This window comes from Pristiophorus japonicus, chromosome 7 (assembly GCF_044704955.1).
Source record: "Pristiophorus japonicus isolate sPriJap1 chromosome 7, sPriJap1.hap1, whole genome shotgun sequence".
In the NCBI taxonomy this organism is placed as follows: Eukaryota; Metazoa; Chordata; class Chondrichthyes; family Pristiophoridae; genus Pristiophorus; species Pristiophorus japonicus.
This window is the reverse complement of record NC_091983.1, coordinates 117,024,961-117,051,719: the sequence shown is the minus strand read 5'-3', so window position 1 is coordinate 117,051,719 and position 26,759 is coordinate 117,024,961. Positions and strand designations below refer to the sequence as shown.

The 26,759-nt window shown below is 44.8% G+C and overlaps 1 protein-coding gene across 1 annotated transcript in view; it reads left to right on the top strand.

Moving 5' to 3' along the window:
- The first annotated feature begins 8,846 nt into the window (after positions 1-8,846).
- The window catches only part of LOC139266840 (R-spondin-3-like), a 116,197-nt gene continuing 98,284 nt past the window's right edge, over positions 8,847-26,759 (top strand). Inside the window, exon 1 of the mRNA XM_070884446.1 lies at positions 8,847-8,943. Coding sequence (XP_070740547.1) covers positions 8,847-8,943 — 97 coding nt within the window. The remainder of the gene's footprint in view (positions 8,944-26,759) is intronic.

The window sequence follows — 26,759 nt, the reverse complement described above, 5'->3', positions numbered from 1 at the left end:
AGAAGTTTCTCCTCATCTCAGTACTAAATGGCCTACCCCTTACCCTAACACTATGTCCCCTGGTTCTGGACTTTCCCAACATCGAGAACATTCTTCCCGCATCTAACCTGTCCAGTCCAGTCAGAATCTTATATGTTTCTATGAGATCCCCTCTCATCCTTCTAAACTCCAGTGAATAAAGGCCCAGTTGATCCAGTCTCTCCTCATATGACAGTCCGGCTATCCCTGGAATCAGTCTGGTGAACCTTCGCTGCACTTCCTCAGATTAGGAGACCAAAACTGAACACAATATTCCAGGTGAGGCCTCACTATGGCCCTGTACAACTACAGTAAGATCTCCCTGCTCCTATACTCAAATCCCCTAGCTTTGAAGGCCAACATACCATTTGCATTCTTCACCGCCTGCTGTACCTGCATGCCCACTTTCAGTGACGGATGAACCAAGACACCCAGGTCTCGTTGTACCTCCCCTTTTCCTAATCTGCCGCCATTCAGAAAATATTCTGTCTTCGTGTTTTTGCCCCCAAAATGGATAACCTCACATTTATCCACATTATACTGCATCTGCCATGCATTTGCCCACTCACCTAACCTGTCCAAGTCATCATGCAGTCTCTTAGCATCCTCCTCACAGCTCACACTGCCACCCAGTTTAGTGTCATCCGCAAACTTGGAGATATTACACTCAATTCCTTCATCTAAATTGTTAATGAATATTGTAAAGAGCTGGGGTCCCAGCACTGAGCCTTGCGGCACTCCACTAGTCATGGCCTGCCATTCTGAAAATGACCCTTTTTATCCCGACTCTCTGCTGCCGGTCTGCCAACCAGTTCTCTATCCACGTCAGTACATTACCCCCAATAACATGCAGATTGATTTTGCACACCAATCTCTTGTGCAGGACCTTGTCAAAAGCCTTTTGAAAGTCCAAATACACCACATCCACTGGTTCTCCCTTGTCCACTCTACTAGTTATATCCTCAAAAAATTCCAGAAGATTTGTCAAGCATGATTTCCCTTTCATAAATCCATGCTGACTTGGTCCGATCCTGTCACTGCTTTATAAATGCGCTGCTATTTCATCCTTAATGATTGATTCCTACATTTTCCCCACTACTGATGTCAGGCTAACCGGTCTATAATTACCCGTTTTCTCTCTCCCTCCTTTTTTTAAAAGTGGTGTTACATTAGCTACCCTCCAGTCCATAGGAACTGATCCAGAGTCAATAGACTGTTGGATAATGATCACCAATGCATCCACTATTTCTAGGGCCACTTCCTTAAGTGCTCTGGGATGCAGACTATCAGGCCCCGGGAATTTATCGGCCTTCAATCCCATCAATTTCCCTAACACAATTTCATGCCTAATAAGGATATCCTTCAGTTCCTCCTTCTCACGAGACCCACTATCCCCTAGTACATTCGGAAGGTTATTTGTGTCTTCCTTTGTGAAGACAGAACCAAAGTATTTGTTCAATTGGTCTGCCATTTCTTTGTTCCCCATTATAAATTCACCTGAATCCGACTGCAAGGGACCTACGTTTGTCTTCACTAATTTGATTGAGGACTGGGAGAAATTTAAAATTCAGCAAAGGAGGACAAATGGTTTAATTAGGAGGGGGAAAATAGAGTATGAGAGGAAGCTTGCTGGGAAAGCTTCTATAGGTATGTGAAGAGAAAAAGATTAGTGAAGACAAACGTAGGTCCTTTGCAGTCGGATTCAGGTGATTTTATAATGGGGATCAAAGTAATGGCAGACCAGTTGAACAAATACTTTGGTTCTGTCTTCATGAAGGAAGGCACAAATAACCTTCCGGAAATGCTAGGGGACCGAGGGTCTAGTGAGAAAAAGGAACTGAAGGAAATCGTTATTAGGTGGAAAATTGAGTTCGGGAAATTGATTGGATTGAAGGCCGATAAATCCCCGGGGCCTAATAGTCTGCATCCCAGAGTACTTAAGGAAGTGGCCCTAGAAATAGTGGATGCATTAAGATCATTTTCCAACAGTCTATTGACTCTGGATCAGTTCCTATGGACTGGAGGGTAGCTAATGTGACATGACTGTTTAAAAAAGGAGGGAGCGAGAAAATGGGCAATTATACACCATTTAGCCTGACATCAGTAGTGGGGAAAAAGTTGGAATCAATTATTAAAGATGAAATAGCAGCGCATTTGGAAAGCAGTGACAGGATCAGTCCAAGTCAGCATGGATTTATGAAAGGGAAATCATGATTGACAAATCTCGAATTTTTTGAGAATGTAACTAGTAGAGTGGACAAGGGAGAACCAGTGGATGTGGTGTATTTGGACTTTCAAAGGGATTTTGACAAGGTCCCACATAAGAGATTGGTGTGCAAAATTAAAGCACATGTTATTAGGGGTAATGTACTGATGTGGATAGAGAACTGGTTGGCAGACAGGAAGCAGAGAGTCGGGATAAATGCGTCCTTTTCAGAATGGCAAGCAGTAACTAGTGGGGTGCCACAGGGCTCAGTGCTGGGACCCCAGCTATTTACAGTATACATTAATTATTTAGATGAAGGAATTGAGTGTAATATCTCCAAGTTTGTAGATGACACTAAGCTGGGTGGCGGTGTGAGCTGTGAGGAGGACGCTAAGAGGCTGCAGGGTGACTTGGACAGGTGAGGTGAATGGGAAAATGCATGGCAGATGCAGTATAATGTGGATAAATGTGACATTATCCATTTTGGTGGCAAAAACACGAAGGCAGAAAATTGTCTGAATGGCGGCAGATTCATAAAAGGGGAGGTGCAATGAGACCTGGGTGTCATGGCTGCAAAAGCTTCTCTAGATATGTGAAGAGAAAAAGATTAGTGAAGACAAACGTAGGTCCTTTGCAGACAGATTCAGGTGAATTTATAATGGGGAACAAAGAAAAGGCAGACCAATTGAACAAATACTTTGGATCTGTCTTCACTAAGGAAGACACAAATAACTTTCCGGAAATACTAGGGGTTTGAGGGTGTCGCGTAAAGGAGGAACTGAAGGAAATCCTCATTAGTCACGAAAGTGTGTTGGGCAAATTGATGGGATTGAAGGCCGATAAATCCCCAGGGTCTGATAGGCTGCATCCCAGAGTAATTAAGGAAGTGGTCCTAGAAATAGTGGATGCATTGGTGATCATTTTCCAACATTCTATTGAATCTGGATCAGTTCCTATGGACTGGAGGGTAGCTAATGTAACACCACTTTTTAAAAAAGGAGGGAGACAGCAAACAGGGAATTATAGACCGGTTAGCCTGACATCGGTGGTGGGGAAAATGTTGGAATCAATTATTAAAGATGAAATAGCAGCGTATTTGGAAAGCAGTGACCGGATCAGTCCAAGTCAGCATGGATTTATGAAAGGGAAATCATGCTTGACAAATCTTCTAGAATTTTTTGAGGATGTAACTCGAAGAGTGGACAAGGGAGAACCAGTGAATGTGGTGTATTTGGACTTTCAAAAGGCTTTTGACAAGTTCCCACACAAGAGATTATTGTGCAAAATTAAAGCACATGGTATTGGGGGTAATGTATTGATGTGTATAGAGAACTGGTTGGCAGACAGGAAGCAGAGAGTCAGAATAAACAGTTCCTTTTCAGAATGGCAGGCAGTGACCAGTGGGGTGCCGCATGTTCAGTGCTGGGACCCCAGCTATTTACAATATACATCAATGATCTAGATGAAGGAATTGAATGTAATATCGTCAAGTTTGCAGATGACACTAAGCTGGGTGGCGGTGTGAGCTGTGAGGAGGATGCTAAGAGACTGCAGGGTGACTTGGATAGGTTAAGTGAGTGGGCAAATGCATGGCAGATGCAGTATAATGTGGATAAATGTGAGGTTCTCCACTTTGGTGGCAAAAACCGGAAGACAGAATATTATCTGAATGGTGACAGATTAGGAAAAGGGGAGGTGCAACGAGACCTGGGTGTCTTGGTACATCAGTCATTGAAGTTTGGCATGCAGGTACAGCAGGTGGTGAAAAAGGCAAATGACATGTTGGCCTTCAGAGCTAGATGATTTGAGTATAGGAGCAGGGAGGACTTAATGCAGTTGTACAGAGCCTTGTTGAGGCCACACCTGGAATATTAAGTTCAGTTTTGGTCCCCTAATCTGCGGAAGGACGTTCTTGCTATTGAGGGAGTACAATGAAGGTTCACCAGATTGATTCCCGGGATGGCAGGACTGACATATGAGGAGCGTCTGGATCAACTGGGCTTGTATCCACTGGAGTTTAGAAGAATGAGAGGAGATCTCATAGAAACATATAAAATTCTGACGGGATTGGACAGGTTGGAGGCAGGAAGAATGTTCCCATTGCTGGGGAGTTCCAGAACCAGGAGTCACAGTCTAAGGATAAGGGGTAAGCCATTTAGGACTGAGATGAGGATAAACTTCTTCACTCAGAGAGTGGTGAACCTGTGGAATTCTCTACCACAGAAAGTTGTTGAGGCCAGTTCGTTAGATATATTTAAAAGGAAGTTAGATATGGCTCTTACGGCCAAAGGGATCAAGGGGTATGGAGAGAAAGCAGGAAAGGGGTACTGAGGTGAATGATCAGCCGTGATCTTATTGAATGGTGGTGCAGGCACGAAGGGCCGAATGGCCTGCTCCTGTACCTAATTTCTATGTTTCTATGTTTCTGTGGTACATCAGTCATTGAAAGTTGGCATGCAGCTACAGCAGGTGGTGAAGAAGGCAAATGGTATGTTTGCCTTCATAGCTAGGTGATTTGAGTATTGGAGCAGGAGGTCTTACTGCAGTTGTACAGAGCCTTGGTGAGACTTCACCTGGAATATTGTGTTCAGTTTTGGTCTCCTAATCTGAGGAAGGACATTCTTGCTATTGAGGGAGTGCAGCAAAGGTTCACCAAACTGATTCCCGAGATGGCAGGACTGACATATGAGGAGAGACTGGATCGACTGGGCCTGTATTCACTGGAGTTTAGAAGGATGAGAGGGGATCTCATAGAAACATATAAAATTCTGATGGGACTGGAGAGGTTAGATGCAGGAAGAATGTTCCCGATGTTGGGGAAGTCCGGAACCAGGGGACACAGTCTAAGAATAAGGGGTAGCCATTTCGGACCAAGGTGAGGAGAAACTTCTTCACTCAGAGAGTTGTTAACCTGTGGAATTCTCTACCGCAGAGAGTTGTTGATGCCAGTTCATTGGATATCTTCTCAAGAGGGAGTTAGATATGGCCCTTACGGCTAAAGGGATCAAAGGGTGTGAAGAGAAAGCAGGAAAGGGGTACTGAGGTGAATGATAAGCCATGATCTTATTGAATGACGGTGCAGGCACGAAGAGCCAAATGGCCTACTCCTGCACCTATTTTCTATGTTTCTATATTTCTATGTTTCTATGACTGTATATTACTGTTCACGACTATAATTCCAGTGTCTTGAACTATTGTAAGAGGGGTGATTCGAAACACCAGGGGCAAAACCACTTACAACTGTAATGAACGCTGGTTCGGCCGTAGCTGTGTGCAGTTCTGGTCACCACATTACAGCAAAGATGTGATTGTACTAGAGAGGGCCGAGAGGAGATTTACAAGAATGTTGCCTGGACTGGAGAAGTTTGGCCATGAGGAAAGATTGGAGATGATGGGTCTGTTTTCTTTGGAATAAAAGAGGCTGAAGGGTGACCTGATTGAGGTGTATAAAAGTATGAGGAGCCTGGATAGAGTGGATAGGAAGGACCTGTTTCCCTTGGCAGAGGGGTCAACAACCAGGGGACATAGATTTAAAGTAATTGGGGATGGGGATGTTTAGAGGAGATGTGAGGGGAAATTGCTTCACCCAGATGGTAGTGGGAGTCTGGAACTCACTGCCTGAAAGGGTGGTAGAAGCAGAAACCGTCACCACATTTAAAAATACTTGGATGTACACTCAAAGTGCCATAATCTACACGGCTACGGACCAAGAGCTGGAAAGTGGGATTCGGCTGGATAGTTCTTGGCCTACTGTAAATTTCTATGATTCTAATTACCCTGAAATGTTTTACTTCTGGTGCAATCAGGCACAGGAAGCCTGTTGCAAAGTGTAAGGGGAGGGGGATGAGAAAATTGTCTTCGAAACCTGTTCCAAACATTGCTGCTGTCACAATAAAAAAGGCCAATTTGTATTTAATCTCCCATTCTTTACCATATGCGATATATAGAGGGAGCTCTTTCTGACCATTAGATGATTTGTATTGATAAACGCGTAGCAAACTTGTTTCCAGCAGATTAGGATATTCATACTGAAAGAGATTGTGTCCATTATCCCAGATGTGTTTTGCTTTTAGAAATAATGGTATCATCTTATCTTGATTATTGGGCAGAAAATAGCTTGAGAATATTGAATGGGACTAATATCACCGCTACATTTTATTAACGGACAATTGTTGTATATAGTTTATATGAAATATGTCATTTCTATTCTACTTGTACAAGTGTTCATTTCTGTAACTGAATGACATTAATAGCCTTTTAAAATGAGTTGTGGGCAAATCAGCAATCTCCTCTGGTGCCTGATTGGCTAAGAGTTCGGAAGTGACCTACATGATCTCAGGTTCGCATATGCACAACGATGCACTCCCGGGATACGACGGGTACTACGTTGCGCACAGATCTGCAGCGTTTGAAAGGGTAAACTTCGCGCATGAGCAAAGTACGGATTTCCTTTGGATGTCAGCGGCATATTGTTTAGCTAGGCCGCCGACTGCAAATTCGGGGCTAATGGCCTTTCTTCAGAAGCGTTAACTATCTTTCTGTCTCCACAGAGGCTACCTGACCTGTTGAGTCTTTTCAGCATTTCCTGTTTTTATACTACATAAATACATCCTGTTCCAACAAAATCTAAATAAATTAACTGTTACTTGATTTAAATTACGGTGAACTTGTTTTTACAACAAAAGTGTGAATGCGTGTTCCCTGCACCAACTACAGTTGGAGTTGTACAACCATCAATGAGCAATAGCATCCAGTGTGCATTTACTTTAATAAGAGAGCTTGAATTCTTTCTGCGTGCAGAACCCTGGGGTTGCAATTATCACACGGGTTTTATTTATATTCTGCTGGCTGCACAAACTTTTTATCCATTATATAATTAGTAGGCAATTTAAGTGATTGCGAACTGTGGTGCCGTATTATTTCAGCTGTTTGGTATTGTTCTGATATCTGATATCAAGTTCTTGTGTCATGATTCCCATTGCGTCAAAAGTTCCACCAATTGCCCCTTTAACTGGCATACATTCAAATGTAGAAAAAAATACATGAAGAAATGTTTTCTTCAAAATACACCCTTAAAAGGCGGAGGTGGTCATTTGCATTGAAAGCACCACCCACGGTAATACCAACTTTAATAGTATTACCCCTGGCTTCCTTATTCCTGAATTATCAGCTGTTCCTCACTTATGGCAATCCCTGTTCAGTATTGCTATTCCACTACAAATTCCTTTGCATAGGATAAAAGATCATTTCCCAAAATGGGACGTCTTCTCTTTAGTGCCCATTAGTAAGGATGTTGTATTTTCTTAAATTGGTGTTCCTATCTATTACTATGGAAGCTTGTGAATTGGAATACTCTGGTAGAAGTAGGATAGCCCTGTTGGTCATATCGCAATATGAATCAATACTTAAATATATTATAAATCGAACAAAAATAGACATAAAATAACCTTTTGTAAGGGAACTGTAACTGTCTTCCGAACATTGGTGTTTGCTGTGTTGGGGAAGTTAAATAAATCAGCGCGGAAACTGATTTATATAGCCCGCTAGCAGAAGGGGCGAGGCCAGGCCATATTTACTGAGAAAAGACAAGTATATTAGACAGAGCCCTATGCTGGCTTGTCGAGATTCTATGCGCCAGCTCACGTCATATGATCTGCTCGGTGCTGTTCTCCTCAGTCATATCGCCCTCAAGAGTGCGAACGACATCAGCGCCGTACTGAGAGGTCTCAGCGCTCAGCTGCATACACCTCGATATACGCTTCGCACCTACACTCATTGAACGAAAGCGGCTGCAACTCTGTAATAACCTGCAGCTATCAAGCGGTTAGAAACAATGACTTGAGGAGCTCCGAGGACGTTTAGCGCGACACCGTGAAACTGGCAAGATCGGGAATCTCGTGCAGAAGGAAGTGGCCAGCAATCCCAGTAATAGTGCAAAGAGTTTGGATTGCAATAAGCACAGTGGGGGAAAAGTCTGAAGATATTTTGTCTTGTCTTTTTCTTTAAACGTGTAAGGGGAAATGGCACAAAACCAAATCTGATTAAAAAAAAACTGAAAGGCCTATTTAGTTAAAAAATGGTTTTGTTCTTTCAGTTAGACTGCTGATCTAACAATTTTTCTGTGATTTAAGGATCTGGATGAACTGCAATCAGATAGCTAGAAAATTATTCCAGAAAGGCTTACCCAAGTTTTGGGGGGGGGAAATTGGCATTTGTTCAGATTGTTGAAAACTGGATGGCTATGAAGGTGTTAAATGTGACAGTTTTTGAGGGGTGTCGGCAGAGCAGATGTTGACGGGACCTGGTCTGGTGCTGTCCAAGGCGTTTCTTTTTAAAGAGGTGAGACCCCAGCACTCGGAGTTCTATGAGGAGGCTTCCAAAACACTTGGCTGCAAGATGTTACTTACAACTCGGGCCAGTGATTCCGGGGCCCAACATCAGATCGGTCTGCACGTCGTAGCACTATAGATCTGGAAAGGCTGCCTTCACTACATTGTTTCTGCTACATTTGCATCAATAGCTAGAACTTGATTGTACGGCGGAGGATATCCCGGAGATTCCCCCGAGTGAGCTCCGAGTCACTGCAGTAGCTGCTGTTAGGAGACATTACCCGCAGGTTACTATGCAATTTCGACTGATTTCTGTGGTTCTAATTTTATTAAACTGTATGGAATACATTGGCAGCCAAAACGCCTCCAGAGGAAGGCGACACAGACGAAGTAAGTTTGATTTTTTGTTTGTATTACTATTACACCTGTTTAAATTTCCAAGTACATTTTCCCCCTTCTGTATCTTTGGTTCCCTTGCACATTTGGTCTAAATTCAGAACATCGTCATAGCATTAAGACAATTGGGGGGGACGGTTAACTTTTCTGTCAGTAGGCACTTAATTAAAAGACAGCTAAAGTAATAGTAACCTTTTTTTTTAAATGCAGTGATCTGCAAACAAAGTCGGCACTTCAGTTTCCGTTTGCCGCTCGCTAACCTGCGAGAGTCCGTTAAAACGGCGCTGGCACAGTTAGTACAAAGTTACAATAATGAATAGCTTTTGCACGGAGGACAGTCCAGTTTTCCCATTAGTTTCAAACCGCGCGATCCCGTGTCGCACTGAGGTGCTTGTCAATTACAGGTCGGTTTCATCACTGGGAAGTCAGCGAACCAGTGAAAACCGGGTCAGCATCAATAAATTGCTGCTTTTAATAACTGAAATTTTAAAAAGCATTGCGCAAAGAATGTCAAAGTCGGAAACACTTGAAGGGGGCGGTGTGTAGAGTGTTTTTTCTGGTGTTTTATAAATAACGACAGCAGCATATTATGGATCCCTATCTTCCACTCCCGAAAGAGTTTGCTGCTGTGTGTGGACTGACTTGAGACCCCTTGAATACCTGTGGAGGGGAAACGTTCCCGCTTGATAGGACAATACACATTACCACCACCTAAATGCCTTTAGCATCCATTCTCGCCCGAGTATTTAGAAAAACTTGTAGGTCAAGGGTACGGATAATCAGGTCACCAAAGCCGAGCTAATAAGTGCATATGCCTTCATCAGATGGAGCTCTGCGCTTTTGTACTTGACACTTTGCTTATCGCCCTGAGATCGCAGACCTAATGTGCTTCTTCTGTTTGACTGCAGAAGTATTTCACTACTTTGCTTCTTTGGTCAACTACATGTAACCTGAAACTTACTGACAGGCACTCCTCGCAGCTGGACTGCTACTCCTTAGCGCCCTGCAGGAACTGAAATAGAGTATATCTCATACACAGTGCCATGAAGCTAAGATATTAGGAAGTGCTCAGTATGTTTATTTTCTTCTAGATAAAATAACCATGACACTCGACCTTTGTGTCAGTATTCCATACCCAGAAGATGCTGGTTAAACACAAGACCCAGTGTGTTGGGGAGGATCCGAAAGCAAAGATTTCGGAGATAATTATTGCATTTCCAGGAAGATTTTTAAAAAGCTTTGAAAACAGCAACATAGGTGTGCTTTTGCGGGTCATTGATTTCAACACATCTCCATAAAAGGCCCAATGTGTGATACTCGGTTCCGGATCTTATTTAAATTCAGGGAGAAAGATATTTCCTTCACGATCCAATGAATCGGTCATCAAAATCGGTCTGAAATCTTCCTCACTCCTAAGTTTCCCCCCTCTCTGTGATCATATACCCCCACCCCACTTCGGGGAAACCACCTCGTGTTGAGTGTCGCACGAAAACACAATTATAAAACAACCAGAGCTCCGAGGATGCGGCTATCTAATGGGTTTCACCCCTCCCCCATACCTACACATTTAAAAAATAGTCCATCTGGTATGTACGCTTTATCCTCTTTGCTTGTATTGCATGTGAAAATACTTCTGTTTTTTTAAATAAATTTCTGCTTCGAATATCACAGAAACAATAACTTATATTATTGTACCCCAAACAAACGGAAACTATATCAACAAAGCAGCTCCAGCTTCTGAATCTCATCAGTGGAGTCGCTGCTTTTAAGATCATCTGGACTCTTTCCGGTTAAGGGGCGACCCATTGTCACCTGTGGTGCATCACGAGAAACCAAGGTGAAACCCCAAGGCCCATTGTGCAGGACACCACCGAGAGAGGAGGGTCGGGAAGAAATAATTCCAAAGTTGCGGTTTAAAGGCATAGAAAGCAGGAGGCAAGAAAGTCATGCTACAGTTTTCAAGTCTTAGGACAGAATTAGTCAAAGTAGGAGACGGTGAAGTGAATTCTGATTTCAGCTGGTGGGGGGATTGAAAGAAAGAGACAGCGTCTGAAGGAGCTCTGACGCGAGAGAGAAAAGTTCATTGACCAGAGGGATATCAGCGAATTAAAAAGATGAGATTGGACTCGAGTGAGCAATGGGACTAAACCCTTATCCTGTTAACTACAAATGGCATCCTGGCCAACAATCCTTTTTTAGCTTCCGTACCTCTAGAAACTTCTTTAGCCGTCACAGTTTTTTTTGATATGTTAAGAAACCCCGGGTGAAACTTCTGGTTGAGATCACTGATCTGAAATAACTAGTTTTGTGTTCTGCCATTCACTTCCACCACCTTTGAAATGTCGTGCAAGCGAAACACTGTCTTATCTCTCCACTATCGTCTAACCAGTGTCACCACGGTATCTATAACTGGTCAGTCGCTCGTGTCCTATTTCACATTCATTGCTGTGAGTTGGAGGTTCCCCCAGCCCACGTGCTACCGCTTGGAGTGGGGAGTCTCGGGGGACATTCCTGGGGAAAGAGCAGGCTCTCCTCTTATTGCGTGCCAACCCCGCAGATTGGTTGTGCCAATAAACACCGGTCGAAGACCTCCCCCTTATGATCAAAGTTGATCCTCTTTTTTTCATATGAGCCTTCCAAACGAACACCTATTGCGACATCTTGTGTTCTAAAATATTATTTCTAAATGTACTTCAGTGACTGTTAAAAGTAGAGCCTTTTGGCTGCGGCTTGTGCTATTATTACATAACTAGTTTAGCCACAACCCTAAAAAAGATGAACAAGTTATACCTAAACGTGCAAATTCTGATGGTCTGTATGACAGCATTTTGCTCAAATCACTCTATAATTGCTCAATATTAGTACAATCATATCTCTGAGTAATGCAATTCTAGTGAAGGCGATGTTTTTTTCTAACACAGCTAATATTGATCGTATTAAAAATTCCGCTGTAGTGCCAACATTTTAAAGTAATTCTAACATTTGTAAAGGCAACTTAACAACAATCATTGCGCGATCTCAAGCTGCTGCCTCCCCAGCATGATGAAGTGAAAGCTGCGGAGACCGATCACTTTCGAAATTGAATATAAATGTATGATTTAAAAAAGATTTGAGTGCCAGACGCTGGGTTGAATCCAACGAATCTGTTCCTATTTATAAATAGTTTGGTCCCCTTATAGATGATTTCCTCGTGGTTCGAGCACGCTGTGTCTATTTGAATTTCGCTCGTCATGAATCGCCGCGGTGTAGAACAAGGGAGCATCGCTTCTAACAGTTAACATAAAGCTCTGCGATAAGAGCTAACACACTCCGGAAAGACACTGGTTTTAAAAACCTGGCTCCTTTATCTGTGTAGGTAATAACATAGAAGAACGCATGTCCCCTTTTTAATTGGGTTTATTTTCTAAACCAAATTAAACCAGTTTTTGAGACGCGATGGGTATTTTTACCGCAATCAGCTCCAGGCACCTTCTCCCTTTGTTATACCTGCGGCCGAAGAGGGCGGGGGACTCTCCCCATTACAAACCGTGCTCACAAATCTCTCCCATCTAATCAAGTGTGTGTTTACTGGCGGGAGATCGCTCAGCAGAAACCGATCTGTGCTCGGGATATGTTTCCACTGAAGACGCGGCGGCTTTTTGCAGGTTTCTTTGAGAAAACAATCCCTAAAAAAAATCCGCTGACTGGATCAGGCAGTTTTGCTGTTAACATAGCATTTTAATGACTTTAGCAGAGTTGATTTGGACCAGGATACCATCCAGCGCTTGGCAATAAAAGTATGAATTTTATAGTTGAGTTTTGGCAGAAGGTTTGGTCGATGTGAATATAATGAACCTACAGGCGTTTGAATGATGGCACTCAGCAGAAAGAGATTAGCCTGTGTGTAAAAAAAATCCCAAATGACTGAACTGCTCGATGAGAGGAAATCATCTCCAATCCCACTGGATTTGCCTGACACTGAGACGATGAGAGGACACATTAACATCACAGCTGAGATGCTATTGTCTTCAAAGCACTGGACCTAAACAGAATTACAGTGGGATCCTGTTCCGTGAAGGATGACTCCAGTAGTGAAATGGGTAAAGATCTACTTACATCAGGGATTTGCCTATACCGTCAGAGTAGTATGTGGAGGGGCTGGTCGTAAATGTTGAGGAACTGAAACATATAAAAAAGGTTAAATGTAAAATCGTTTTTTACTTAAGGTATCTTTTAGTTGAAAAGCGAGGAAAGAAGCCACTCAGAAAACCTTTCAATGTAATATTGTGCACTTGAAACCCGAACATTTACCACGATGTGTGACACAGTATGCGGGATGACTTTCCCGTGTCAGGGTTGGCGTTGTTTCGGTGAGTGCAGCGAGGAAGCGTGTGGGGGGCTGATCTGGACATTTCAGATAGTCTCAAATGTAACCGCCCTATCTATAAACTCAGGAGGAGAAAGGTTTATTTTTTTAAAACTTTTTCTGTCGAGGATGCAGTGGTGTCTCCGCCTGCTTAACCCATGTCCATAGTGACATTAATGCGCTTTAATGGCAGTGACGGGCAGTCCAATGTTTGGGAATCATTCCCAAGAGTCCAGTTCACGATGATCTATTTGAGCCTTTGATGGTTTAAATTGAGCGCCAATGGCGGAAGAGTTGTGGAAACCTGCAACAAAAGCACGGAATCTTAGTTACTTGATTCTCCATGTTCGATCTGCAATAGTTTAGGAATAATCAGCCCCAAACTAAAAAGAGCTTGGTTTGACAGCAGGATCTAATGAATCTGTGGCGATCACTTACACAGATGTAAGCAGGATTTAGACGCGGTTTCACGAACAAGGCATATGCTAACAACATCGGAAAACTGAATCAGCGTCCGACACTTCTAATTTACGCACAGCTGGTTTGGTTATTTTAGGGAAACTATGTAAGGCAGTTTGACGTGTTCAATTTAAAGGTCTGCGGCTTTCTTTAATTTTATATACGCCAGCACACAGTGATATTATTTAATATTAGTAACCTTGTTGAACAGTTCAGATGCTATTATTAAAATGCGTTCTACAAACACGGATTATTTTATGTGGGTTGAGGTAAAATACTCCCCTCGCCCCCAACGTCCGCGTTGGAAAGACATTTTAGCCTTTTCAAAATCCAACAATTGTATCACATTGTCGTATTTCTTGTTTGTGCAGCATTTTGATCCGCTTATTGCTTCCACTGACAATCTGGACGATAAAAGTGATTCATAGCGTTCCTCTTCGAGCCCCGGGATGGCGGGCTCCAAACACAACAACGGCTCCTATTACAAAACCAACATTGGCTTTCTTTTTACAAGCAGGACAGCCAGTGTCTGTCCTCTTCTGGGCGGCGAGTCCTGAGCTAACATCGACATGGAGGGCTGAAATATTAACACATTTGGTTTGATTTTTTTTTAAAGCCAGTAAGATGACTTTAGCCTACATACACCACTATCTGGATTTTGAGAGAGTGAGAGAAAAGCATATCATTCTTATTTTCATTCTTACAAGTTCGTTACCGTACAATAAATTTTGGTCACAAAACACAACTAGAGAAGATAAATATTTGTATTCATTAATGATCCAAATATGTTTGGTGACTTCGGCGGCTGCAGTACACGCAGAATCCATATTCAGACTGAACCCTTAAAAAAACGATATAACTCGTTTCTCCCCCACGAACCCCACAGAGAACTGAGACTGCGATATCGAGATGGGGCTCCCACTGACTTAAAAAAAGGCGTCCCTGACTACGCTAATTCCGATCTCCCATCATTTGTATTGTCATCGGATTACTTGAATCATTTTCATGCTTATAGCCCAGTTGGATTCCGTATATTTCCTGATCTTCACTATAACAATGTTAGCGCAGTCTGTGTAAGGCATTTGTATTCAGGCATCACTCTTTAACGGACCAAGGTCGGAAAAGTCACATGTTCAGAGTTTTCACCAGTTAATGTGAATTTTTTGACTGGTCAAAATTGGGGCTATACGCATCATGTTTAAAAATGTAACTTTTGTTTATATTTGGTCCCAGTAATAAAAGCACGTGATTTGTATCGTTTTGTAACAGTGCTGCAGCTTTAAACAGCCTCTGCGCTCTGCTGGAACTCTGCGGTATGTATTTAATGTGTCCACAGAGACACGAATCCACGAATGGTTTGCTTACACTGAGCGTTCCCTGCCTGATACCGCGCTCTGCAATGCACCGCATGAGATCCCCTGAACAATCAGCACCATTTATGTGTGTAGTGCTATCTTGAACAAGGGTAGAGCCGTATCTGCGGACTAACCCCCGGACTTACCGCGGGGAGACAGGTCTGTCTCGCATCAATGAAAATGATGAATACGGCAGGACCTCATTCTGCTGTTTATTGCAGGAGAATTTCAAATGATCGGTACTGTCACCGTACAGTTATACATGTGTGTACCTGGATTTATAGAGACCCACATAGCAGACTGCTATCTGCAGCAGATAGGCTTATTTCGATTTGCCGAAAGTAAATTCTGAGATTGTGCATTATAAACTCCACCTAATGCACCTGATCGTAGCGCCAAACTTTCTCCTACTCAACTGGCGCCTGTTTAAGCCACAAGGCGGAGCGAAATTTAGTACATGCCTTTCGCTTTTATCCGCTAAGCTGAAATGTAATTGCCATTTTCATGTCGAAGCAAAGTGACTTTCAGCTGCAACTGCAAAAGTGGCTGCGTAACTGAAGTCCGGTCCAGAACTGATACCGGAGCGCACTGAAGCTAAGTAGCGTGAGACGCCTGCAGGAGGCCAGTGCATATTGCTTGAGTTTAGCACTCGGTGGAATCTAATACAATGTGGTGTGACTCAAGGTTCAAAAAGTGCTCGGGCAGTTAGCTGGATACTCTAGGCACTTTATAAACGTAGTATTGAGCTTTTCTAATGCTTGAGAAAGTGGATGTGGTGTATTTGGATTTTCAGAAGCATTCGATAAGGTGCCACACAAGAGGTTATTAAACAAAATTAGGGCTCATGGGATTGGGGGTAATATACTAGCATGGATTGGTTAATAGACAGAAATCAGAGAGTAGGAATAAAGGGGTCATTTTCGGGTTGACCAGCTGTAACTCATGGGGTGCTGCAAGGATCGGTCCTTGGGCCCCAACAATTCAAATCTATCATCATCATCATAGGCATTCCCTCAAAGCGGGGATAACTTGCTTCCTCGCCAAAAAGGGATGAGTTCACAGGTGTTTCAATGAAGGACCTAATAATCCAGATCCCATACTACATCTTGGAGGATGGAAGATGCCTGTGCTTGGATTTTTTTAACATATGGTGGCCGTTGCACACCAGCCACCACACGGGCTTGACGAAGCTAGGTTTTGCTCCAGTGGCAAGGATTACCCAAGACGACTGGAGACCAGCTCTGCTGCACGGACTGAGTGCGCACACATATCGCAGTTTGGGCTGGCCCGTGCTGCCCCTGGCCCTTGCCCCTTCTGGGCCCCAGAATCATGCCTCTCCTGGGCCGTGGTCACTTCCCTCTATGGACTCTTGCCACTCCTTCGCCCCTCCTGCTGCCTGCACTGCAATCAGCGAACTGGTTTCGCAGCTGTCGCCCTCCTGCAGTGGTATGCCGCCGCACGCTGCTCCCTCTGATGGCCCCGTCCTGCTGATTTTGGCGTCGCAGTCCCGGCCTGCAAGACCATCAGCAGGCCAGGGCCATCAGAGGGGGCAGCATGCGGCGGCGCGGTCCCGGCCTAGATCAATGATTTGGATAAGGGGACAAAATGTAATATATCCAAGTTTTCTGATTAAAAAGTCCCACCTAGCTTTGTAAGTTGTGAGGGGGATGTAAAGAGGCTTCAAGGGGATATAGACAGGTTAAGTGAATGGGCAAGAACATGGCAAATGGAATATAATGTAGAGAAATGTGAAGTTATCCGCTTTGGTAAGAAAAATAGAAAAGCAGAGTATTTTTTAACTGGCGAACAATTGGGAAATGTTGGTGTTCAGAGGAACCTGGCTGTCTTTGTATATGAATCATTGAAAGTTAACATGCAGGTACAGCAAGCAATTAAGAAAGCAAATAGTATGTTGGCCTTTATTACAAGACGATTTGAGTATAAGAATAAAGACATCTTATTGCAATTATACAGGGCCCTGGTGAGACCGCACCTGAAGTATTGTGCACAGTCTTGGTCTCCTTACCTAAGGAAGGATATGCTTGCCATAGAGGGAGTGCAACAAAGGTTCACCAGATTGATTCCTGGGATGGGGGGGATTGACACAAAGATTAGTGGGAAAGCAGGTTGTGTAGAGGACACAGAGAGGCTGCAAAGAGATTTGGATAGGTTAAGCGAATGGGCTAAGGTTTGGCAGATGGAATACAATGTTGAAAAGTGTGAGGTCATCCACCTTGGGGAAAAAAAACAAAAAAAGGGAATAATATTTGAATGGGGAGAAATTACAACATGCTGCAGTGCAGAGGGACCTGGGGGTCCTTGTGCATGAATCCCAAAAAGTTAGTTTGCAGGTGCAGCAGGTAATCAGGAAGGGGAATGGAATGTTGGCCTTCATTGCGAGAGGGATGGAGTACAAAAGCAGGGAGGTCCTTCTGCAACTGTATAGGGTATTGGTGAGGCCGCACCTGGAGTACTGCATGCAGTTTTGGTCGTCTTACTTAAGGAAGGATATACTGGCTTTGCGGGGGGTACAGAGACGATTCACTAGGTTGATTCTGGAGATGAGGGGGTTACCTTATGATGATAGATTGAGTAGACTGGGTCTTTACTCGTTGGAGTTCAGAAGGATGAGGGGTGATCTTATAGAAACATTTAAAATAATGAAAGGGATAGACGAGATAGAGGCAGAGAAGTTGTTTCCACTGGTCGGGGAGACTAGAACTAGGGGGCACAGCCTCAAAATACGGGGGAGCCAATTTAAAACCGAGTTGAGAAGGAATTTCTTCTCCCAGAGGGTTGTGAATCTGTGGAATTCTCTGCCCAAGGAAGCAGTTGAGGCTAGCTCATTGAATGTATTCAAGTCACAGATAGATAGATTTTTAACTAATAAGGGAATTAAGGGTTATGGGGAGCGGGCGGGTAAGTGGAGCTGAGTCCACGGCCAGATCAGCCATGATCTTGTTGAATGGCGGAGCAGGCTCGAGGGACTAGATGGCCTACTCCTGTTCCTAATTCTTATGTTCTTATGTCCTATGAAGAGAGATTGAATAGACTAGGCCTATATTCTCTGGAGTTTAGAAGAATGAGGTGATTTCATTGAAACATACAAAATTCTTACAGGGTAGATGCAGGAAGGGTGTTTCCTCTGGCTGAGGGGTCTAGAACCAGGGCTTACAGTCTCAGAATAAGGGATCAGCTATTTAGGACTGAGCTGAGAAGAAACTTCTTCATTCAGAGGGTGGTGAATCTTTGGAATTTGCTACCCCAGAGGGCTGCGGCGGCTCAGTCTTGAGTATATTCAAGACAGAGATCGATAGATTTTTAAATATTAAGGGATATGGGATTAATGCAGGAAAGTGGAGTTGAGGGAGAAGATCAGCCATGATCTTATTGAATGGTGGTGCAGGCTCAAGAGGCCAAATGGCCTACTCCTGCTCCTAATTCTTATAGTTGATATCTGATGTCCTCACACTAGCCACTGGGAGCAGAGTTTTTTGTCTGTAAGCTTATGTGGAAGAGAATTTTCTCATGGGCAGAGTGTAAGGCCATACCCACTGGTCTCAGACAATAGTATAAGTTTTAATTTCTTGATGGCTTTATCACCTTCAGAGACCCATGAGCTGTGCACACTCATCTTCAGATGAGAGGAAAGGTGGATATCCACAAACTTCTTCATAGTCTTTGCCAGTGGTACTTTATGATTTGCTATTCAAACATGATACCAAGTGGAACCTTTTGTAATTTCCCAGATTCCCTCAGCTAGTTACCTTGCCCTTACTCCTTGTTGCCCATCACATCTTAACTAAGATTGACAGAGGGAAGCCAAGTGTCAATGCCCAACAACTATTTTAGTTGTAAACATTAATCAAGTGTCCCCTGATTAAAGGCGGGGAGGGGCACTAAAACCGACAAACTTAAACAAATTAAACTTTAGACTTTAGTGGATCAAATTTAAATTTGGTTGCCGGGGGTGATGATGCACTCCAGTCCATCCGGTGCCACCACCTCTCATGGAAGGCCGCGAGCGTACCGGTGGACAACGCATGCTCCATCTCCAGGGACACCCTGGCTCAGATGTAACCACGGAAGAGAGGCAGATAGTTGAGCTGAACGACCCCCTCGACTGCCCACTGCCTGGACCGGTTGATGGCCATCTTGGCCAGGCCCATGAGCAGTCCTACGAGGAGGCCTTCCGAACTGCCCGCTCCCCTCCGCGCAGGGTGCCCAAAGATCTGAAGTGCAACCAGAATTTGGGGAGCAGCCCCTTCAAATATTGGAAGAGGGGCTGCAACCAGACCCATTCAACATAGATGTGGAACACAGACTCCTCCATACCACAGAAATTGCAAGCGGCCTGGGAGTCTGTGAACCGACTTTAAAAACCTATTGCATGGGACTGCTCTGTGCAACACCCTCCAGGCCAAGGCTCTAATAAAACAAGGGAGGACTCCCGCATAGAGAGCACTCCATTGGGGACCTCCCGCCTCCTCCGGACGGCAAGATGGTGCGCCATGGTGTGTCCGGACGGCAGACGAGGATGGCAAATTGGAGAGTGTGCAAGAGCAGCCTGTACAGGAATCCCCTCCGCGCAGAACTGAAAGGCGCGGAGGAAATTTCCCGGAGGAGGCTCAAGTTGTGAGGCGCCGGCTCCCGAGGGAGGGTTCGGGGCTTGGCGCCAATGAAGAATTCCATTCAGATGGCGGTCAGTTCGGACAGGCTTGCCCCACGTGCTTGAGCATCCTCGACACACCTAACGGAATCAGGGCCTAGTGCTGTTTTCAGTGACTCGATGGCATTGGCTGCGCACTGGACGTCGGCCCAGGATAGGTGCCATGCCAGCTCTTCAGGCGCCATCCAGCCCACTCTTCCACCATTGAGCAGGTCCATGACCCTGGTCACCTTGCCAAACACAGCCCTCTCATCCGCCTACCACCTAAAACCGCAGTCGTGGAGGTATGGATTCCTGAGCAGCGGCTCCCAAAGAACAGCCATCAATGCCCAACAAAGCTGAGATTCAAACACAGGTGCTCTGATTTGTAATGAGGTGCATTCATGTGTTGTGCTGCAAGGATACTGAATATCCATCTGCTGTCTGTTTTTCTATATTTGTCCCTTTACTGTAGATTTCCTTGGTTTGCTTTAGCAAAAGCTTCAATAAAATATATTAATCAAGTTAACAGTTGGCTGCATTAGGAAATTGATGTTCCCATGAGCCTGTGCTGAAACTGTCAGACTGAACTAACAAGTCGATGTGAAACTCATTTCATTATGAGCTTCTGTGGCGAAAGAATTATTTTCGTTCTAATTTCCACTTCACCTTTGGGACAATCTGCATGGGCCCGAAATTGCTGAACATACTGCTGCGGACCACCGACATACTGTCCAAAATCACGAAATTGATCGAAAAATACCAACATACCGCCCGGCGTGAAATTCATCAGTGACATACTGTCGGGCAGTATGCATATCGTCCGCCTACACGGAGCACCCTACAGACCGCCCAAAAGTCCAACATTGGTAGCATACTGCCGACATACCACTGGAGCTGCACACCGTCTGGGGAAAAAGTGGTTTTATGCTGATGGTATGTAAACTACAATGTTCCGCCCCCCCCAGCGATCTATTCCTCCCACCCCCCCCAGTGATCTATTTCTCTCCCCTCCCCCTCCCCAAAGGAATCTAATCCCCCCCACCCCCGAGATCTATTCCGCCCCCCCCTGAAAAACTCAAATAAATAACTAACAATGTAAGTATTATAAATAAATCAAAAATACTACACAAAACAATTAAAAAATGTAAACGTACCTCGAGACACTTACCTGCGACCCGACACCGGCAGTCTCTGGCCTCCGGACTGCTCTTCTCGGGAGGTGGGGGGGGGAAGGGGTGCAGGTGGATGAAGGCTGATGGAAGAGCGCGCGTGTGTCTAACTCAGGACCTGAAGAGTCCTGAGTCCCAGACAACTTACCCTGCACACTTCGGAGAAGACCATCCGTCGCACTCCGCTGACGCACCGCTCAGGACCGCCGGGCCAATGTTGCCTGCACTCCGCCCCAGTGGTACGCGGTGGTATGAAATGACATACCGCCGAGAAATGGGCGGATGACCAATTTCGGCCCCCATATGTTTTTTTCAATTCAAAATACATTTCTAATGAGTAGCCTGGATAATTATATTGAAATAATTTAAATAAAACAAAACCCTATAAAATGCTGAAGACTTCAAAAGACAATCTTAAATAAATTGGATCTGTATTATTACCATATTAAAGAGGTGATAACATCTTAACATATATTTGTCTTAAAGTTAGTTGATAGTGTTGCCACAGGGATTTCGATAAACCATTATGGTGGAGGTATGTTATTTTCACAAGCTATACTATAAGTATTTTGTTTTGTATTAGGATTGTAATAGTAAGTGTGTTGGATATTTAGATGCCTAAATTGGGCACAAGTTATCAAAGTAGAGAAAAAATCTTCCCCAGACATGGATAGTTAATAAATGTGTTAAAGACAACATCAATATTGAACGAATCGATAACATAGTATTAATTTGGACAACTTTAATCTTTTCTTTGTCTAATTGGGATGAGCTATCCTCTGCATCACCAAGACCGCCTACTTCCACCTCTGTAACATCGCCTGTCTCCAGCCCTGCCTCAGCTCATCTGCTGCTGAATCTCTTATCCATGCCATTGTGACCTTTAGACTAGACTAGTCCAACGCTCACTTGGCCAGCCTCCCATCTTACACCCTCCGTAAACTTGACCTCAGCTAAAAGTCTGCTGCCCATATCCTAATTCGCACAAAGTCCCACTCACGCATCACCCATATCACCCTGTGCTCATTGGCTCTTGGTCCGGCAACACCTTGATTTTAAAATTCTCACCCTTGTTTTCAAATCACTCTATGCCCTTGCCCTTCCCTATCTTTAACATCCTCCTGTCCTACAAACCTATGAGACTTCTGCACTTCTATTCTGGCCACTTGCACATCCCCAATTTTCATCGCCCCTGACTTCAGCTGCCTGGACCGTAAGTTCTAGAAATTCTCTGCCTCTGTACCTTTCTCTCCTCCTTTTAGGATGCTCCTTAATACCTACCTCTTTGACCAAGCTTTTGGTCACCTGTCCTAATATCTCATGTGGGGCTTTACGCTCCTGTGAACCACCTTGGGACATTTTACTACATTAAAGGCGCTATATAAATGCAAGTTGTTGTTGGGTCACCCATTGGATGCTTGGAAATGACGGTTAATTGCAGCTGGAAAGAAAAATAAGCAACATTAGTACTTAATGAACAGTGTTGAAATAGCAAAATATAAAGTTGAAAGAGACCTAGGAATTTTAGACTTAATGTTAAACATACCCAACCAATGCAGAGCAGTAATCAACAAAACCAATAGAATGTTGAACTATGTAGCCAAAACAGTAGAATACAAGGTATGATTGTTATGTATGTAAACCTGTAAATACCATGTCTAACCACCAGAGAGCTTATCCCCTGGAGTCCCAAGGGATCCCACAATCCCTTGGGAGCACCTGTATATAAGCAGGCCTCACAGGCTGGAGAGTCACTCTGAGACTGTAATAAAGGACTACGATCACACCTTATTTTGAGCTTGCAGTATCAAGTCTGACTCTTTATTCAAGATATAACAACTGGCGATGAAATACAAATGATGAACCCCACCGCAACAATGCAGAGAACCGTGGGCATCCTGGAGAAATTTTCAGAGGGAGATGATTAGGAAACCTTCATGGAGTGACTCGACCAATACTTCATGGCCAACGAGCTGGAAGGAGAAGCGAACGCTGCCAAACTAAGGGCGATCCTCCTCACCGTTTGCGGGGCACCAATGTATGGCCTCATGAAAAATCTGCTCGCTCCAGCAAAACCCACAGACAAGTCATACGATGAGTTGGGCACACTGGTCCGGGAGCATCTAAACCCGAAGGAAAGCGTTCTGATGGCGAGGTATCGGTTCTACATGTACAAGAGGTCTGAAAGCCAGGAAGTGGTGAGCTACGTCGCCGAGCTAAGGCACCTTGCAGGACATTGTGAATTTGAAGGACACTTGGAGCACATGCTCAGGGACTTCTTTGTACTTGGCATTGGCCATGAAGTAATACTTCGCAAACTTTGCTGCTGCAAGTACTGTGACAAAGTAACGTTGTTTTCAAATCGAAATGTACAGGGCAGGACTTACACGCCTGCAGCTGCACATCCGCAGATAACTGAGTCCACCATCAAGGGTGGTGAATACAAGGCCATTAACATGTTGGCACTGCGGGGATGATCATCGATTCCATTCATGCTGTTTCAAAGAATACATTTGCAAGGACTTGGGAACAATGGGACACCTCCAATGTATGTGCAGGTGAGCTGCAAACCCTGCTAATCCTGCAAACTACCATGTTGCAGAGGAGGACAGATCCACGGTGGATCACAACGAACCAGAGCCTCAGACCGAGGGAGGCAGCGGTATATGGGGTGCACACATTTACCACAAAATGTCTCCCGATAATGCTGAAGGTTGAATTAAATGGACTCCCGCTGTCCATGGAGCTGGACATGGGCGCAAGCCAGTCCATAATGAGCAAAAAGACTTTCGATAAATTGTGGTGCAGCAAGGCCTCAAGGCCAGTCCTGACTCCCATTCGTACTAAACTGAGAACATACACAAAGGAACTGATTCCTGTAATCAGCAGTGCTACCGTAAAGGTCTCCTATGATGGAGCAGTGCACAAGTTACCACTCTGGGTGGTATCGGGCGATGGCCCCACGCTGTTCGGCAGGAGCTGCTTGGGAAAGATACGCTGGAACTAGTACAACGTCCGAGCGCTTTCGTCCGTCGATGACACCTCGTGTCCAGGTCCTAAACCAATTCCCCTCGCTGTTCGAAACAGGCATCGGGATGTTCCAAGGAGCAAAAGTGCAGATCCATTTGATTCCAGGGGCGCGATCCATCCATTACAAAGCGAGAGCGGTACCTTACATGACGAGAGAGAGGGTGGAGATCGAATTGGACAGGCTGCAACGAGGGGGCATTATTTTACCGATCGAGTGGGCCAGCCTGATCATTCCTGTCCTCGAGGGAGACGGCACCTTCAGAATCTGTGGTGATTACAAAATAAGTATCAATTGTTTCTCTCTACAGGATCAATACCCACTACCGAAGGCAGACGACCTATTTGTGATGCTGGCGGGAGGGATAACATTCACGAAGCTGGACTTGACCTCAGCCTACATGACGCAGGAGCTGGAGGAATCATCGAAAGGCCTCACCTGCATCAACTCGCACAAAGATCTCTTCATTTACAAAAGATGCCTGTTTGGGATTCGATCGGCCACGGCAATATTCCAGAGGAAAATGGAAAGCTTGCTGAAGTCGGTCCCGCGCACCGTGGTCTTCCAGGACAACATCTTGGTTACAGGTCGGGACACCGTCGAGCACGTGCAGAACCTGGAGGAGCTTCTTAGTCGGCTCAATCGTGTGGGGCTCAGACTAAAATGCTCAAAGTGTGTTTTCCTGGCACCTGAAGTGGAGTTCCTTGGGAGAAGAATCGCGGCGGACAGCATCAGGCCCACTGATTCGAAGACAGAGACAATCAAGAATGCACTGAGATCACAGAATGTGACGGAGCTGCGGTCGTTTCTAGGACTCCTGAACTATTTTGGTAACTTCTTACCGGGTCTTAGCACATTATTAGAACCTCTGCACTCTTTACTGCGTAAAGGAGATGAATGGGTATGGGGTAAAAGCCAAGAAAATGCCTTTGAGAAAGCTAGGAAGCTGTTATGTTCAAACAAATTGCTTGTGTTGTACGATCCATGTAAATGTTTGGTACTAGCATGTGATGCATCATTGTACAGGGTCGGGTGTGTATTGCAACAAGCTAATGAATTTGGGAAATTGCAACCGGTTGCTTATGCATCCATGAGTCTGTCTAAAGCTGAGAGGGCCAACAGTATGATAGAAAAAGAAGCGTTAGCATGTATTTACGGGGTAAAGAAAATGCATCAATATCTGTTCTGGCTCAAATTTGAATTGGAAACCGACCATAAGCCGTTTATATCCTTCTTTTCTGAAAGCAAGGGGGTAAGTACGAATGTATCGGCCCGCATCCAGAGATGAGTGCTCACGTTGTCTGCATACAACTACGCCATCCGCCACAGGCCAGGCACAGAAAACTGTGCTGATGCTCTCAGCAGGCTGCCATTTCCCACCACAGGGGTGGAAATGGCACAGCCTGCAGATTTAGTTATGGTAATGGAAGCATTCAAGAGCGAGCAATCACCTGTTACCGCCCGACAGATTAGAACCTAGACGAGCCAAGACCCCTTACTACCCCTAGTAAAAAAAACTGTGTGCTCCATGGGAGTTGGTCTAGTGTCCCATTAGAGATGCAGGAAGAAATAAAGCCCTACCAGCGGCGCAAAGATGAAAGGTCTATACAGACAGACTGCCTCCTATGGGGTAATCGGGTAGGGCAGGGACACTTTCATCAGTGATCTCCACAGCACCCACCCAGGCATTGTAATGATGAAAGCGATAGCCAGATCCCACATTTGGTGGTCCGGTATCGATGCAGACTTCGAGTCCTGCGTGCACAAATGTAATACATGTTCACAGTTAAGCAATGCACCCAGGGAGACACCACGAAGCTTATGGTCCTGGCGCTCCAAACCATGGTCCAGGGTTCATGTTGACTATGCAGGCTCATTCTTGGGAAAAATGTTCTTACTGGTTCTTAGTGGTTGTACTCCAAATGCATTGCACGTTTGATAATGTCGGCAAGCACGTCCACTGCCACCATTGAAAGCCTACGGGCCATGTTTGCCACGTAAGGCCTGCCTGATGTCCTTGTAAGCGACAATGGGCCATGCTTTACCCGTGCCAAGTTCAAGGTGTTCTTGACCTGCAATGGGATCAAACATGTCACATCTGCCCTGTTTAAACCAGCGTCCAACGGTCAGGCAGAACGAACAGTTCAAACAATCGAGCAGAGCTTGAAAAGGGTAACTGAAAGCTCTCTTATCCTGAGTCCTGCTTAGTTACTGCACAAGACCCCACTCGCTCACTGGGGTCCCTCCTCTGAACTGCTCATGAAAAGGGCACTTAAGACAAGGCTCTCGTTAGTACACCCTGATCTACATGAACAGGTAAAGAGCAGGTGGCTTCAACAGAATACATATCATGATCGCGCAAATGTGTCACACGAAAATGAGATAAATGATCCTGTATTTGTGTTGAACTAAGGACAAGGTCCCAAGTGACTCCCTGGCACTATTTTGGCCAAAGAGGGGAGTAGGGTGTTCATGGTCAAACCCTCAAATGGACTCACCACTTGGACCAAACCAAACTCAGATTTACGGACTATCCAGAACAACCAACAATAGACTCCACCTTTTTTGACCCTCCAATACACAAGTGGCAACCGACCCAGTGGTTGATCACAAAGCAGAACCCATCACCCGCAGCAGCCCAGCAGGACTCACCACCCCCAGCAGTCCAGCAAGACCAGCTGCGCAGCAGCCCAGCAAGGGCCCAAAAAACGACTCACCAAAATCAGCATTTGTAGCGAGACGATCAACCAGGGAAAGGATGGCCCCAGATCGACTCGCATTGTAAATAGTTACACTATTGGCT